The sequence below is a fragment of the Osmerus mordax genome, chromosome 19, assembly GCF_038355195.1.
Source record: "Osmerus mordax isolate fOsmMor3 chromosome 19, fOsmMor3.pri, whole genome shotgun sequence".
Lineage (NCBI taxonomy): Eukaryota > Metazoa > Chordata > Actinopteri > Osmeriformes > Osmeridae > Osmerus > Osmerus mordax.
Genome location: NC_090068.1, coordinates 2,223,996 through 2,240,802, shown reverse-complemented (window position 1 = coordinate 2,240,802; position 16,807 = coordinate 2,223,996). Strand labels below are relative to the sequence as shown.

The 16,807-nt window shown below is 45.4% G+C and overlaps 2 protein-coding genes and 1 pseudogene across 2 annotated transcripts; 2 read left to right on the top strand and 1 right to left on the bottom strand.

The window, feature by feature from the left end:
• The first annotated feature begins 446 nt into the window (after window positions 1-446).
• LOC136963507 (piggyBac transposable element-derived protein 4-like) overlaps window positions 447-16,807 on the top strand; it is a 208,371-nt pseudogene continuing 192,010 nt past the window's right edge.
• LOC136963497 (piggyBac transposable element-derived protein 4-like) lies at window positions 9,374-11,383 on the bottom strand. The gene is given in 2 exon segments (XM_067257652.1): window positions 9,374-9,984; window positions 9,987-11,383. Coding segments are annotated over 2 exon segments (1,869 nt in total). The 5' UTR covers window positions 11,245-11,383.
• On the top strand, window positions 13,858-16,766 carry rad51d (RAD51 paralog D). The gene is made up of 10 exons (XM_067257480.1): window positions 13,858-14,003; window positions 14,134-14,195; window positions 14,420-14,538; window positions 14,675-14,756; window positions 14,948-15,082; window positions 15,188-15,283; window positions 15,611-15,701; window positions 15,974-16,044; window positions 16,141-16,305; window positions 16,516-16,766. Exons 1-10 carry the CDS (start codon window positions 13,922-13,924, stop codon window positions 16,606-16,608), a joined length of 996 nt encoding a protein of 331 aa, XP_067113581.1. The 5' UTR covers window positions 13,858-13,921; the 3' UTR covers window positions 16,609-16,766.

Below are 16,807 nucleotides of genomic sequence, written 5' to 3'. Positions count from 1 at the left end.
TACTATTATAGTCTACTCTCCTTTCTATTACTTTCTACAAAGGATGGTAGGCTGCTCTTATGTGTTCATTGCCATCCTTAAGAGTTGCAAAATTTTTATTTTATATATATATATATATATTATTTATGTATTTATTTATTTAAGACTGACAATTAAATCTATCTAGATAAACTATGCTGGGCCTGCTGAACCTATACTTCTTCCACAGATACTGGTCAGGGAAGCATTACTTCTGTCTCTGAAGACCCTTGGGGCTGGTGGGATAAACGCTCTTTGTATAATCTGAGCACCTTCATCCACCACAGGCTTGTCAAAGAACAGATACGCCATAATTGATTGTAACTTGTAACGGGCAAGAGTACAACGCAGTCAACAACGACGATGACGACGCCACCAACTAAGCCCCTCAAATGGACAGAGATAGTTTTGTGTCGAAAAACTGCAAAATGGAATGTTATTCGATTGCGTATCGGAGGAATCCGAGGCTGCTGTCGCAACGTGACAGCACGGAGAGGACCCCCAGAGGACCCACAGCTTACACCGTTTCCCACACTCACGACATCGTCTCTGCGTTTTTACTCTTTGTCACGCCACAAATCGAAAGAGTAATCTTGGACGTGACAAATCGGGAAGGCTATCTGTAACGCGGAGAGGAATGGAAAGCCATGGACGCCACTGACCTACGTGCCTACATAGGGCTGCCAATCCTGGCAGTGGTGTACAAGTCCCGAGGCGAAGCGGCTGCCAGTGTATTGGACGTGCAAAGCGGCAGCGAGATTTTCCGCGCTACCATGCAGCTGAAACTCTTCTACATCTATTCGACGTCGATACAATTTGACGACCGTGGGACACAAGCGGAGAGACGCGCGACGGACAAGTTGTCGGCGATAAGAGAGGTCTGGGATATGTGGGTAGAGAGATTACCACGCCTCTACGACCCAGGGCCCTAAGTGACCGTGGATGAACAACTGCTCGCGTTCAGAGGACGGTGTCCTTTCAAGCAGTACATGCCAAGCAAACCGGCGAAATACGGCATCAAGTCGTGGGTCGCGTGCAATGCAAAATCAAGCTATGCTTGGAAGATGCAAGTCTACACCGGGTAGCCGATGGACGGAGTCCCGGAGAAGAACCAGGGGATGCGCGTCATGCTCGACGTGACAGAGGGCCTGAAGGATCACATTAGGTGCGTTCGACATGGACTGCGGCTGCATGAAACGACCGGCGAGAGTAGCCTCTTGCAGTCAGGGAGGGGTTAAAAACACCTCAAAGTCAGACATTCCTGCTTCTCGTGGTTTGCTGCGTTGACGTCAGTCATGGCCGATCAAGTGCTGTTTGCTTACTTTACTTTATTTATAATTAAATATACTCTTTCCGTTACTGAAGAGGTGGACTAAAACCCTTTCTTCAACACATTTTTTATTCAATTCAACTTTTTGGTCAGGATTTGAGCATTGGCAAAACTGAAGGTGTCAGAATAATTACAAAACACGCGTCAAAGTTGTCGTGTGTGAGTCTGGCCAATCATGAAATAGCTGTGTCGTCATTTGAACCCGTGCAGTTGCTCTTGAGAAAATGCGCTCAGTTACACAGCCGGCAGTTCTCGAATCGATCTCACGGTACTTTGATGGCTACGTTAGACAAAAAGTCTAACCAGAATTCATTGTTTCAAGTCAGCCGGCTGCAGCGCTGCATGAAGTCAGACCATGTCGAACGCACCTAATGTCACGTGTGACAATTTTTTCACCTCTTACGAACTCGGACGGGAGCTCATGGCGACGAGAAACATGACCATGGTTGGCACTGTGCGAAAGAACAGGACCGAACTCCCGTCCGAGCTGCTGACGACGAAGAGGTGACGGGTGCTATCATAGCAGTTTGCCTTCACTCCCACCACTACTCTGGTTTCCTACCTCGCAAAGAAAAATAAGAACGTTTTAAGGCAAAAAAAACTGACACATGGGAACGCCCTCGTCTCCGTGGAACGCCCTCGGAGAGCTCTCCGTCAGCCCTCGGAGAGCCCCGGAGAGCTCGACGTGCACCTCCTGAATTTTCTAACTATCCGTCGTAGCGACGGAGAGCTACGGAGACCCCCTTGGCTGTTATTGGTCAGTATTAAGAACCGCTTGCGTCAGGGGCGGGGGCAGGGTTGCCGTGATAAACAGGACGAACAGAATCCTTTGACCGCCATTGTTGTAAGTTTTTACAATTCATATTTCAGCTAAACAGTACATGTAAATCAGCATCTGAATTAAAATGTGACGAGAAATGGGCAGTGTAGTTGCTGAAAATGTGCGTATTTTATTGATGAAGCGGCTAATTTGTAAATTTGCTCCGACTTCTCGATAACCTAGTTAAATAAACACTCCACGACGAATTACAAAAAACGTTGCGCCACCTACTCTTCTGGCGGTGAATTGTTTTCAGCACCCACAGCCTACGGAGAACCATAAACAAAGTCTATCCGTCCGTATCCGTGCGCCCGCCCATCCGTAAACGGAGACGCAGAAGCATATTTCGGCCTTTACTCATGAGCACACGCCACACAAACGCTGAAATCAGTGACAGAAACGACGGCAAACTGACCATCGTCTTAGACTACAACCGCAACAAAGGAGGTGTCGACAATCTGGATAAGGTCATCACGGCCTACAGCTGTAAAAGGAAGACGGCCCGCTGGCCCCTCGTCATCTTCAGCAACATCGTTGACGTCTCCTCCTACAACGCCTTTGTGATATGAAGAGAGGTCAACCCCAACTGGATGCCGCGTAAGCGCAACAAGAGGAGGTTTTTCCTCGAGCAGCTCAGAAGGGCCCTCGTGACTCTGCTGATCGAAAGAAGACGATGTCTGCCCCGCACGGAAGCTGCTGTCGCGGTTGTGAAAGAACTCCGGATGGCCAGCTGTCGCAATCCACATCCTCAACGGCAACCACATGCATGGGATGTATAGATGATGTATCAGGACGGCGGGCTGGAGGTCTATCCCTAGTGCTGTCTGCGGGTCGTTGTGAAGCACAGTGTCATGCATGGTGTGACAACTTTTCATGATACAAAAATAAGGAGAAACATTTGATTTTATTCCTCGCCTTGTCTGCCTAGTCTATGACGCCTCTCTCGTGCCGTTTCGGGGTTGTTGTGAGTCAAACTGACGTTGTGACAACTTTTTCATAATACAAATAAAGTGAAACCTTTTATTTCTAGCCTTGTCTGCCTTGCCTATTAGTACACTCTCGCGCTGTATCCTAGTCTGCGCTGTGACTCACCATACCTAGTCTGTTACGCCACTCTCGTGCTGAAAACCTTTCGTAATACAAAAATAAAAGTGAAACATTATCTGTCGAAATAAAAATAAAAAAGAAATAATATTTGCCCTGACCAAGAAGCAAACCTGGGCTGCCGAGTTGAAAGCCCCACAGCCTTGCCACTAGACCACCAGGGAGACACTTGTATGTTGCGCTGCCTTTTTGTTAGAAACTGCAACGTCTGTGTTGTCTATTACGCGACCCTGCACTGTCTCCGGTTCCTTGTGACCCACAGCGGTCTTCTGACAACGTTTCATAATACAAAAATAAATAACGTGAAACCTTTTATTCCCACGCTGTGGGTCACAACGACCCAGAGACAGCGCGAAGGTGGCGTAATAGACAACGCTGTGGGTCACAACGACCCGGAGACAGCGTGAAGGATAATTTCAGGCTGCATAGACAATGAGGAGAGCGTGAGGGTTAAATCCCCCATAACCTCTTGGGCCTGCTGAAAGTCTCAACTGACCACCCAATCATCCCAAAGGCTGCGAGTACGTCGTCACCATAGGTATAACCCCTTTATCATCTCTTTGAAACACATAATTACCATTAGTCTCAAAGATCTGTCTCCCTGTTTTATTTCTCTCAGGAACCTCCGGGAGTAACCCCGAGGCCTAAGAGCTGCAAACAGAATCAATGTTGCCCCGGGTAAGTACAGAGTGAGTACAGAGTGAGTACAGATTAAGTACAGAGTAAGTACAGATTCTGTGAAATCTAACTAGCTGTGATTTAATTAATCCTTTGTACGTGTATTTTAGGATGATAACTTTGTTTGTGGAGTAAAGCAGGGAGGGAGGTAGGGAGCCAGGTAGGGAGTCAGTTGGCTGAGCGGTGAGGGAGTCGGGCTAGTAATCCGAAGGTTGCCAGTTCGGTTCCCGGCAGTGCCAACTGACGTTGTGTCCTTGGGCAAGGCATTTCACCCTACTTGCCTTGGGGGAATGTCCCTGTACTTACTGTAAGTTGCTCTGGATAAGAGCGTCTGCTAAATGACTAAATGTAAAGCATGCCTATCCTTTTCTTTAAAAAATACTCTGGTGGCTAATGCTTTTTTTGCTCCCCAGGGTACAATGAAGACCTATGTGTCTAAAAACTCCAGTTTTCCCTTTGGACATTGTGTGTAATAGTAATTGCTTAAAAATTCCCAGGAATTCTTCGAATTCATCCATGCCGCCCTCCCATATACCAAAGATGTCATCAAGGTATCTAAAGTACAGCAAAGGTAGATGTCTACACTTTTAAAAAGCTGATTCTTCCCAGCCACACATGTACAGGCTGGCGTAGGCTGGGGCGAATTTTTTACCCATCGCTGTACCATGGATTTGGAGATAATGTTTGTTATTGAACTCAAAATCATTCCTGTTGAGACTTATTTCTAAAAGTTCTTAAGTCTTTTCATCAGGCCGTCCTGGGACGGGAAAAATGTATTGAAAGCAGCTCTAACGGACTGTAGGCCCAAGGTTGTGTCAATGTTTGTATATAGAGAATTAATATCTATAGAAAACAAAAAGGCATCGTCAAAAACTGAAATGTCCCTTATTTTCTTCACAAAATCATACGTATCTTTAATGTATGAAGTATGTTTTTGTGGCAAGGGATTAATGTGAAAGTCCAGATATTCTGCGATGTGAGACGACTCCGAGCCACAGTCACTAACGATTGGCCGACTACAGGGCACCTGACCAGGGATGGTCTGTTTATCCAGGGCCTTATGTATTTTTGGAAGGATATACAACTGTCTGGGTCTACATTTCACAAATGATATCTTTAACCATGTTTTGTGTTTCAGGTTGCATAGAGTGGAGTAACGGCGCATAATGATTTCTGTTTGACAGCTGTCTATTTGCCTCTAAAAGATACAAAGTCCTGTCCATGATGACTATCTGTGAACCCTTGTCCGCCGGTTTAATAACAGTAGTCTTATTGTCTGCCAAGGTTTTAATGGCTTGCAGTTCTATTGTGCTGAGATTCTGTTTTGTCACAGGTCTAGGTCTGAAGCCTCCTAAAGACAAGTCCTACTGAACCAGTGTTTTGATAGGAGTTGCCACCTCCCTTGGTACCCAATGGGAGGGGTCTGTAAGAGGTATGTGAGGATGGGTTTCATATTTAAAATAATCCAATAATTCCTAGTCCTAGTTCCAATACTTTTCTCAGCATCAGAATAAAAGAAACCCACAAAAATATATTTTGGTGTAGCCTATTGCATTGTTAACAGAACAACACACCCATTGCATTAGATTTGGTTACCTGAACCAGAAAGAGTTTACAATAGCGTCCAAAAGAAAACTCACAGCAGTGTGTAAATTCTGCAAAGAGACACTCACTGAGACGAATGGGACTACATCAAACTTTTACCGGCATTTAGAAAAAAAACATAAAAAGGTAAGCTATACGTTATATAGCCTACTGTATGTTTCAGTGCACTAGTTTCAGTTGCTGGTTCTGCCAGTTTTTGTTTGTGATAAACAATGACGAGCCAGGCTATACAGCTATGTAGCTCAGGATGAATATAAAGTTACCTTACATCAAAGTTAACTAATGTCAGCTGCACACCTCTCCGGACTTACAATTTTTCTCAGTTGCTTTGGTGCGTTTTTCACATCATCCCTAACTTGTGCAAAATAGTAAATGCATTTCTACAACAATTTGTACAAACAACATTACACAATGGATATGTTGGAAAAGCTAGTAATTCACTTAAAATCATTAAAGTAAATATTTATGTCAATGAACATATCAGTATCATCAGAATGATGAAAAGATGATGACACTTTTGACATATTTTCATAGCCTTATTGTATAATTGATTATAAAGTAATAAAATTGATTTTGAGCAGAATTAAGTTCAGCCTATTGGTTCGGACTGCCACAACAGTCCCAATTTCTCATGTGACCTAGGAGGAAAGCCATAGTATAGTGATAGGTGAGTCGTGTATTTTATGTGTTGGTGTTTGGACAAAGCTGTTGATTGTATCTGCTTTTGTGAATTGATTTTGATATGGTTTACATAAATAGAATCACAAGAATCTTAGCTTTCTAACCATATAAGCCATGTCTACCATTAATCCCCAGCCATTGGCCTGGGATCGCTAACAGGTTTTAAGAACATAATAGTGTAAAAAAAAAAATTAAGGAATCCCATTTACATACACATTTTGGTGTGTTATATTGAAAATTAATGCATTAATTTACTAATAATGACAAAAAAAACTTGTTCTGTCTGTTTTAAGCTATTCAAATGGCCCGCCAATAACTTCCAGGAACTATTTGACGCTACGTGAACCACGAGACAATACATTTTGGACTTCCGTTGACGCAACTCTCTCTTAAGATGGCCAATAAGATGGTGCTTATTTTATAAATATGAATGAGTCTTCCCTTGACACCCTAGCCTGGTCCTAACCAGACCCTCGTACATTTCATTTGTACAGAGTCTGGCTTCGCTCCATTGACAAGCGTTGACTTCCTTGTAGGTGGGTACTCTGTTGAAGTTTAAAACTATTGGATCTGCCCAGAACCACTCTGATCTGCCATAACCAATCGCTAGCATTCGCCTTGGCCAATTCTTTCACCACTACTGTAACAGAGCTAGCTGCCGTAGCTGGAAAATCAAACTGTTCCCGAACCCCGTGGGGAGGAGGGCCACAACATCATGGCCACCAACAAAACTCAGCAAAACTTGTTCTTGCTCCGGCTTTAGTTTATAGATATTCGGCAGTGTTGCCACAATGGACCGAATGGCTTCGCTCGCATCTTTCTCTGCCGCCAGTACGGAACTACAACACAAAGTAGCGCACAACGTCATCGTTATCAGCCACTCCCTCTGTTCGCTGATTCGCCGGTAGAAAGACATCTGACTTACGTACCTCATGGCCAGACCTAGTACAGAAGCAAAATCAAAATTGAGCGGAAGTACATAGGAGGGCAGAGCCAGGCTACTGACACCCTGCCTACATTTCGGAAATTCAAAGCCGGAGTGCTGAGTGCTCGGATATTTTAGTCCCACACTATTTATAGGCTAACTTGACAATCGTCATTTGTCCTCCTGTTTTGTAAATACATGTTGCTGGGATTTCTTTGCAACAAGTTTGGTAGATTAAGGACTTTAAACGGCATTAAAAGTTATCAGTAGTATACGCATCTAATCTTTGGCATTTAGAATCGCTGTGAGTGACTCAAGATAACAGGCCCGCCCACACATTGGGCTTCATCCAAAAAATAAGCCATCATGATTGTGGTTGCATTATGTTTTCGATTTTTACTTATGAAATGGTGGAAATCATAAAGGCATTGGCGTAGGAACCGGGGGGACATGTCCCCCTCAATAATGGAAAATTCTGCATGTGTCCCACCCAAAAAGAATTCCTATACCGCAGGTACAAAAACTGTATATTTCAAACTTTTATTTTGAAAGCGCGACAATTTCATGCTATGTTTGAATAATCACCATTCACCAATCACCAGTTTCATATTCTTCACCTATAGTCGAAGCATCTGATTGGTAGAGTGAAGTTAAAATTACACTAGGAACATAAAATACGTTACCGGTGCGCACCAGTTTTGAACTTGACTCGACTTTGTATGAGGTAAATTAGTCTGTCAAGCGTTTGAAATTAGCAATCTTTTTTAAATTGAATTATGGATGCGAGGCATATGACGATTAAATCAATAATGGAATTTTGAATGGCACGTGTGTTATGCTTTGCGAGAGGTGCTAACTAACGTTACGTTAGATAGATAGCAACATAGCTATAGATAGATAGCTGGTATGTCCCCCCCCCCCCCCCCCAATGTAAAAATAAATCCTACGCCCTTGCATACAGCAGCTTATTTTGTACAGCTTTTATCTTTAGGCCCAAAACGACCAAAACGTTAGCTGAAAACTATCCTTTTTTCTACATTTTACTTCCCTCATGCTGATCTCACGAGACATAAATTCAGCTCCAGTATGGCAGCAGCTTCCTCAACTCTGACACGTTCAAACCTCTCAAAGGGCCCAAGAACATGTTACAGGTGCTTGTTGCCCGGGCAACAGCCCGTTTGCCCTGATTGGCTGATCTGCCCCTTTGGAGAAAGAGCCTAAATAAACTTTTTTTTTGTGGCTGCATCAATATGATAAGCCCATCATTAGTAAAGTTAAATTAAATTAACTTGCGACATCATCCAGTTCTGTGTTAATTTATTTTTCCACCAAAACATCAGCGTTGCCCTCTGCCCCCAGTCACATGACATTGTTTGTATTCTCATGCCTGTGCACTGCGAGTGAAGGAGAGAAAACCCGTCACTTTCACGTGACTTTTGAAGTAATGGAGATAAATGGAAAGATAAAGTGTTGAGATTAACCAGGAACTGATTGGTGATAGAGGCAATTAAGTGTTGGGGTTAAGCAGGAATTGATACATAAATAATGGTCAAGTTCCAGTCTTTTATTATCAGATGCACAGAACAACACAAGGTCAAATTCTTAGGACAAGACAACTCAAAGCAACCTTGCATTACATAACATATAAGTACTCAGGAAATAGTCCTGTGGGGCTTTCAGCTCCGTGACCCGGGTTCGCTTCACGGTCAGGGCACATATGATTTCATTTTTATTTCGACGGATAATGTTTCACTTCACTATTTTTGTATTACGAAAGGTTGTCAGCACGAGAGTGGCGTAACAGACTAGGTATGGTGAGTCACAGCGCAGACTAGGATACAGCGCGAGAGTGTACTAATAGGCTAGGCAGACAAGGCTAGAAATAAAAGGTTTCACTTTATTAATTTTTTATTATGAAAAACGTCAGTTTGCTTCACCACGACCCCGAAACGGCACGAGAGTGGCATCATAGACTAGGCAGACAACGCGAGGAATAAAATCAAATGTTTCACTTTATTTTTGTATTATGAAAAGTTGTCACACCACGCATGACACCGTGCTTCACAACGACCCGCAGACAGCACTAGGGATAGAACCTCCAGCCCGCCGTCCTGATACATCATCTATACATCCCATGCATGTGGTGGTGGTAGCGTTAGCAGCACTGTGCTGTGGCTTGAGCAAAGCCCTCTTCTTCACTCGAATGAGTTGTTCAGTCTTCTGCACACACTCCCGCAGGTCGTCCAGGGTCAACGGGAACCTCTCCTTGGCCGAAGCCCAGCTCGGTGGGGCATGTGGGGCAGTATACATGCGAACAGGATTTGCAGACAGGCCTCTTACACCCGCGACAAACGGTGAACGTTTTACGGTCCTTCTTCACCGGGCAGACTTGACATCTCTTCCTCTTACTGGCAGGGACCGGCGAGGTCGGTCCTGCCGATGAGGAGGCGGCGGCTGCTGCTGCTGCTGCTGTTGCCGCTGTGCCATCCTCTCCGGGTCGCCATTGAGGAGGTGGATCGCGACAGCTGGCCATCCGTAGATCTTTCACAACCGCGGCAGCAGCTCCCGTGCGGGGCAGACATCGTCTTCTTTCGATCAGCGGAGTCACGAGGGCCCTTCCGAGCTGCTTGAGGAAAAACCTCCTCTTGTTGCGCTTACGCGGCATCCAGTTGGGGTTGACCTCTCTCCATATCACAAAGGCGTTGTAGGAGGAGACGTCAACGATGTTGCTGAAGATGACGAGGGGCCAGCGGGCCGTCTTCCTTTTACAGCTGTAGGCCGTGATGACCTTATCCAGATTGTCGACTCCTCCTTTGTTCAAAAGTAATCTAGGACGATGGTCGGTTTGCCGTCGTTTCTGTCACTGATTTCAGCGTCTGTGTGGCGTGTGAGGTAGGAAACCAGAGTGGTGGTGGGAGTGAAGGCGAACTGCGACGACAGCACCCATCGCGTCTTCGTCGTCAGCAGCTCGGACGGGAGCTCGGCCCTGTTCTTTCGCACGGTGCCAACCACGGTCATGTTTCTCGTCGCCATGAGCTCTCGTCCGAGTTCGACATTGCGATCGTTCAGGCCCTCTGTCACAACGAGAAAGACGCGCATCCCCTGGTTCCTCTCCGGGACTCCGTCCATCTGCTTCCCGGTGTAGACTTGCATCTTCCAAGCGTAGCTTGATTTTGCATCACACGCGACCCACGACTTGATGCCGTATTTCGCCGGTTTGCTTGGCATGTACTGCTTGAAAGGACACTGTCCTCTGAACGCGAGCAGTTGTTCATCCATGGTCACTTCGGGCCCTGGGTCGTAGAGGCGTGGTAATCTCTCTACCCACATATCCCAGACCTCTCTTATCGCCGCCAACTTGTCCGTCGCGCGTCTCGCCACTCGTGTCCCACGGTCGTCAAATCGTATCGACGTCGAATAGGTGTAGAAGAGTTTCAACTGCATGGTAGCGCGGAAAATCGCTCTGCCGCTTTGCGCGTCCCATAGACTGGCGGCCGCTTCGCCTTGGGACTTGTACACCCCTGCCAGGATTAGCAGCCCTATGTAGGCACGTAGGTCAGTGGTGTCCATGGCTTTCCACTCCTCTCCGCGTTTCAGATAACCTTCCCGATTTGTCACGTCCAAGATTACTCTTTCGATTTGTGGCGTGACAAAGAGTAAAAATGCGGAGACGATGTCTTGAGCGTGGGAAACGGCGTAAGCTGTGGGTCCTCTGGGGGTCCTCTCCGTACTGTCACGTTGCGACAGCAGCCTCGGATTCCTCCGATACGCAGTCGAACACCATTCAATTTGGCCGTTTTTCGACAACAAAGTATCTTTGTCGATGTGAGGGGCTTGGTCAGCGGCGGTGGCAGCGTCGTCGTCGTGGTTGACTGCGTCGTACTCTTGCCCGTCTTCCTCTTCTGACACATGCTCCGCGTACTCTTGCCCGTCTTCTTCTTCTTCCTCCTCTTCTGCCACATTCTCTGTACACTCTTCCCCGTCTTCTTCTGACACATCCTCGGCCTCCTCTTCAGACTCACTTTGCTCAATATTGGCAAACATCTGCTGTAGAACTTGCAGCGCACTGAAATCCCGAGCCATAGCTGCGTTACCCTAGACAGAAGCTGTCCTTACCCCCACGGAATGTGTGTTAGTAGCACTTGCCTACAGCTTACGTGATTGCATGGACAAATTATTCTAAGGACGCCTCCCTAATTCGACCGCCAAAGAGCGATCAAGGATCGTCGAATCGTAAAGGCCGTCTTTGAAATGTTGGCCTGCGACGACCCCTCTCGGCCCGTGGGCTCGGCGAAGAGGTCCAGCTGCGGTTTCATTTGTCTCCCGCCGTTCCGACCTTATCAATTTAATCTAGGTCAATGTTGCCCGTCTCATTTCGAGGGCCGCCGCACGGCCGCTTGGCAGACGGGTCCGACCGCGGTTTCTCTGAAGCCAGACGTCACGTCGCCCATCTGCTTCCGAGGCCGTCCGACCTGCAACTTGGCAGAAGGGTCCGACCGCGGTTTTCTCTGACGCCAGGCCAATTCTCCCGCCGAGAGGGATCGCCAATCGTCGAATCGTAAAAGGCCGCGCACGCGCGGTTGGACCCAAAAGAAATACGTGGACGAGACGAGGTCGGCGACACGCGTCGATTTCATTTGTCTCCCTTCGTTCCGACCTTATCAATTTAATCAAGGTCAACATTGCCCGTCTCATTTCGAGGGCCGCCACACGGACGCTTGGCAGACGGGTCCGACCGCGGTTTTCATTTGTCTCCCGCCGTTCCGACCTTATCAATTAAATCTAGGTCAACGTGGCCCGTCTGATTCCGAGGGCCTCCGCACGGCCGCTTGGCAGACGGGTCCGACCGCGGTTTCTCTGAAGCCAGACGTCACGTCGCCCGTCTGCTTCCGAGGCCGTCCGACCTGCAACTCCCGCCGAGAGGGATCGCCAATCGTCGAATCGTAAAAGGCCGTGCGCGCGGTTAGACCAAAAATAAAGTGGACGAGACGAGGTCGGCGACGCGTCGATTTCATTTATCTCCCTTCGTTCCGACCTTATCAATTTAATCTAGGTCAACGTTGCCTGTCTCATTTTGAGGCCTGACACCTCTACTGCGGTGGGTCACAACGACCCGCGGACAGCTCCACCTAGTGTCAACTAGTGATATAACCTGATATATAAACTTCTGGGGCGGGCGGCGGGTTCATAATTGACAACGCAGACACTGCGCTGGGTCACAATGACCCGGAGACAGCTCCACCTAGTGTTAACTAGTGATATAACGTGATATATGCACTTTGACAACGCAGACACTGCGGTGGGTCACAATGACCTGAGGGCAGCGCGAGTGTTCCTCCTAGTTTTAACTGTTGATATTATGTGATATACCCCTCCCCTACGTATCTACGTTTTTGTATTAGGAAGAGTCGCACCGACACGGCGATGGCCGGGTTAATACAAAAATAATAATCCTTTTTTTTTATTAGGTAAAGGTATCGCTACACGACGGTGGGTCACAATGACCCGAAGGTAGTACAAGGGGTAGGTATAGTTATCGCAACACAACGGTGGGTCACAATGACCCGAAGGTAGCACAAGGGTTAAAAGAGTCCAGTGTCTGTGTTGCCCTTAGCTGGTCAGGGAGGCTGTTCCACAGGTGCGGCACTGCCGTGCAAAAGGCCCGGTCGCCCATGGTGCGGAGCTTGGTGTTGGGGACTGTCAGAAATATTAATCTATCAAGCATTGCACAGTCAGTCGGTGAACAAGTTAAGAAAGCTTCATTGCTTGCGGCCGCAAGGAGACAAAACATCACACTCCATTGTGCTACAAAGTTTGTCCGCTAGCATGTTGTGCCAGCAAACTATTTAAACAGAAACCGCTCTTGACAGTTATTGGCTAAAACAAAGGCATGCAAATGTCCCATGGCTCTTCCTTCATTGGCTCCCTTGCATAGACCTGGCCCACATGTGTGCGTGCGGGCGTGTTTACGTGTGTGCGTCCCTTGCAATGGGCATTTACAACATCAACTCTACCCCCACTAGGTGACAAGCTAATGGTCACCAGACCTCAGTCTTCCTTCTAGCTCTGTCAAACAGTATCTCATTTAAATAAACAAACAAACCCCCCTCTTCTTAGTCCTTAGCCCCAAGATAAGGGTCTTGTATGTTTACCCAGAGTTCAGATTTGGGGGTAGGCCTCTGCGCACAAAGCTAAACACAGTATCATTTTATACAGAATACAAGTGTTACATCTTCAATTTTTGGTCATTAAAGGTCAGGTGAGGGTCAAACCTAACTCCTAGATTAGTGACTATTTAGGAGAGGGGTATGACCTGACTGTCGAAGGTGAGATGAGTTATGGAGGATGACTGAACCTGCTGTGGAGTGCCAACAAAAAGGGCATTTTTTTTTACTGTTTAACTGGAGAAAGCTGTTTCTCATCCATGCCTTTATCTCCCCAAGACAGGCGGTTATTTCTGGTGCTCCTCTGGTCAGCTGCAGGTGTCTATAAGCATAAAAACAATGTTAAGGTTTAAGCGACTGCATCACACTCCCAAACAGTAGATGGCGATGATGCACCTCATACACGTGGGATCGTCAATCTGCCATTTACCTCAATAGAAGAAGAAGAAGACAATGCAGCGTCAGTCAAACCCGTGGCGGGGAGATATTAAACCCATAACTATTTGAGGCGACTCAGACAGTCGTTTTTAGCTAGTTAGCTAAGTGTAGTAGTAACATTTTCAAGTTTGCTGTTACCACATCCGATTTATGATGCCATGGTTGTCCTCAGAGATGGCATGTGTCCTGGATTGGATGAGGAATTGATACAAGCACTACGAGCAGAAGATGTCAAAACCGGTGTGTTTGATTACTCACGTTTTTCTTCTCAAACGATCGATTGTACAGTATAACTCACGATAAGTAATTTTTACTGGAAAACTAGCTAAAACACCATAAACTTAAGTGCGCACGTGTATTATGTTTACAGTGGAAGATTTGGTGTCATCTGACACTGAAGATCTGTCACAAAAATGCTCCGTGTCTTATAAGGTAAAGCATGCACTATTAGTGTTTAATTTGTCTTATTTTATTGACAGAGGATTCAATAGTGATGATCAGCATTCGTGTCAAGCACTAAAATGTTATGTCATTTTCATACTCTGCATACGAATTACATCAGGCATTCGGAGGCTAATGCCACACACAACAGAAATGTGAAAAAATCGAAATCATGGGTGACAAAGAATGTCATCGTTTGATTGATTGCGTTTCAGGCTTTATTGGCCGTGCGCAGGGTTCTACTTGCACAACACGCAGCCTTTCCTGTCTCAGGTGCTGATCTGTATGAGGAACTGCTGAGTTCCACTGCCATCCTGTCCACTGGCAATCCAATGTTAGTATTTACACTATGTATAACCTACATTGGGACTTGTCTAATGAGAAATAGAGCAATTTGACCTTAAGTTTTAGCACCTACTATAATGTTCTTGGCTTGGTTAATCAAGGTTTGTGTTTTGGTTTTATTCCAGGCTTGATAAAATGCTAGACTCAGGTTTGTACACTGGGGAATTAACAGAGCTGGCAGGAGGCCCGGGAAGTGGTAAAACCCAGGTGAATGTTTCCCACCATTACACACATCATTGACAAAGATAACACTTAATTCGTCTGACTGGTTTTCCAGACTATAATTAGCCTAATAATCCAATCCCACTGTTTCTAGTGCTGCCATTCATTTTCCATCTGCATTTACTTAGTTTAATGCACAGTGTTGAGCTTCATCCAACCATGTTTGTATCTTTCAGGTGTGTTTTGGTGTAATATTGAGTATATCTTACCAACTAAAACAAAGTGTGGTATATATTGACTCCACTGGAGGAATGTCTGCTAGCCACTTACTTCAGATGTTACAAGCGAAATCCTGTAATATGGAGGAACAGGTCAGCTGAGAGACTCATATGAGCTAAAGGACATTCTATTTTATTAGAATTTTAAACAATTAGACAGGTAAATTATTACATGGCAGTTGCTATGGCCCTTTTCAGATGGAGACGCTACAGAGAATTCAGATTATCCGCTTGTTTGATGTATTTTCCTTACTTGGCTGTCTACATAGTCTGCGATGCGGTGGTCTACAGCAGGTATCACAGATGCATGTTTTTGTTTTGTTGTTTTTAGTAAACATTCTACCTGTGACAAACTATTAACTTGCATGTCTAAGGCCCATGTTCAACTGTGTAAAATGCATCCTACCTTCTTGGGGAAATCAATGTTATGACATAGATCAACAACAGTTGTTTAGTCGCTCTGGATAAGAGCGTCTGCTAAAATGACTAAATGTTTAGGGAAGCACATTGATTCACCTACCCAGTACATTATCTCAAGGAGGACATTTTCAACTTAATGTAACTAAATACATATTCACAAATCCTAGGATTTGTGAATATGCTATTTGTCTGTCTTTCCAGGCTTCTCTTGGTGGGGGCTCAGTCAAAGCAGTGATAGTGGATTCAGTGTCAGCCGTAATCTCTCCCATACTGGGAGGCAAACATAATGAAGGTAATAGGGCAATCAGTTGGCACAGTATCACGTACAATAACCTTTTCAACTCAGACATACTATACCTGCACCCTCTCTATGATAAATCAATATGGCCCAATCCTCTGGCAAGTGGTGTTGCATCTAATAAAATAAGCCTATTTAGGGCAGACGTATTTAAAGACTTTGATAATGTTCAGACTATATCTGTCAACTGGTTCATTACTAGTTTTTATCACATGGTGTGTGTGGGCCTCACAAGCACCATATTGACACAGTGATGATCTCTCCAGGCATGTCATTAATGATGCAAGTTGCTGGAGTTCTGAAAACTATAGCCAAGGACTTCAATGTAGCAGCTTTGGTGAGCAAAATATATGCAGATGGATCATTTTCCCCCCATTTAAGATTCTACATACAAGATTAATATTCTTTAAACCAAATAATCACGTGTTTTTAGGTGACCAACCACACAACAAGAGATGGCAGTGGGCAGCCGAAAGCTGGATTGGGTCTATCTTGGAGTCATGTACCTAGAACCAGAGTTTTACTTGAGCGGGTGGAGATGCCTGGCTCCTCATGTTCTAGCCTACGCACTGCAACTTTAACTAAGTCTTCTAGACAGGTATGCAATATTGAAACCCACAGTGAAAACACGTCTGCATTCAATTCTTAGACATGGGACCTCATTCTATGACAACTAAGGTTTAAAATGCTAGTTACCTCAATCTTGTATGTGTAATGTACTAGACATAATCCTAAAAACAAATGGGCCTGAATGAAATATTTGTTAAATATGCATGTTAAGTTTCATGAACTTGTTCTTCCTCCTTAGCCATGTCTTCTCAAAACAGAGTTTGACTTACAGTGCTGGGGCAGGCCAGAGGATATGACTGCTGTGTCTGGAAAAAGAAAGCTGGAGAACTAATAATGCTTAATATCAAACTGAAGAGGTTTGCAGAGGCTATTTGACTATATATTCTAGCTTAGAATGTCTGTTTGGAAATCAACCGAGGCCCCAGGGGCTATGTAATACTATATATACTACAAATGTAAAAATAAAATGATTGCGTTTTGTTACAAAAGTGTGACTTGTGAATGTATTAAAACAAGTTTCAGGCCACGCA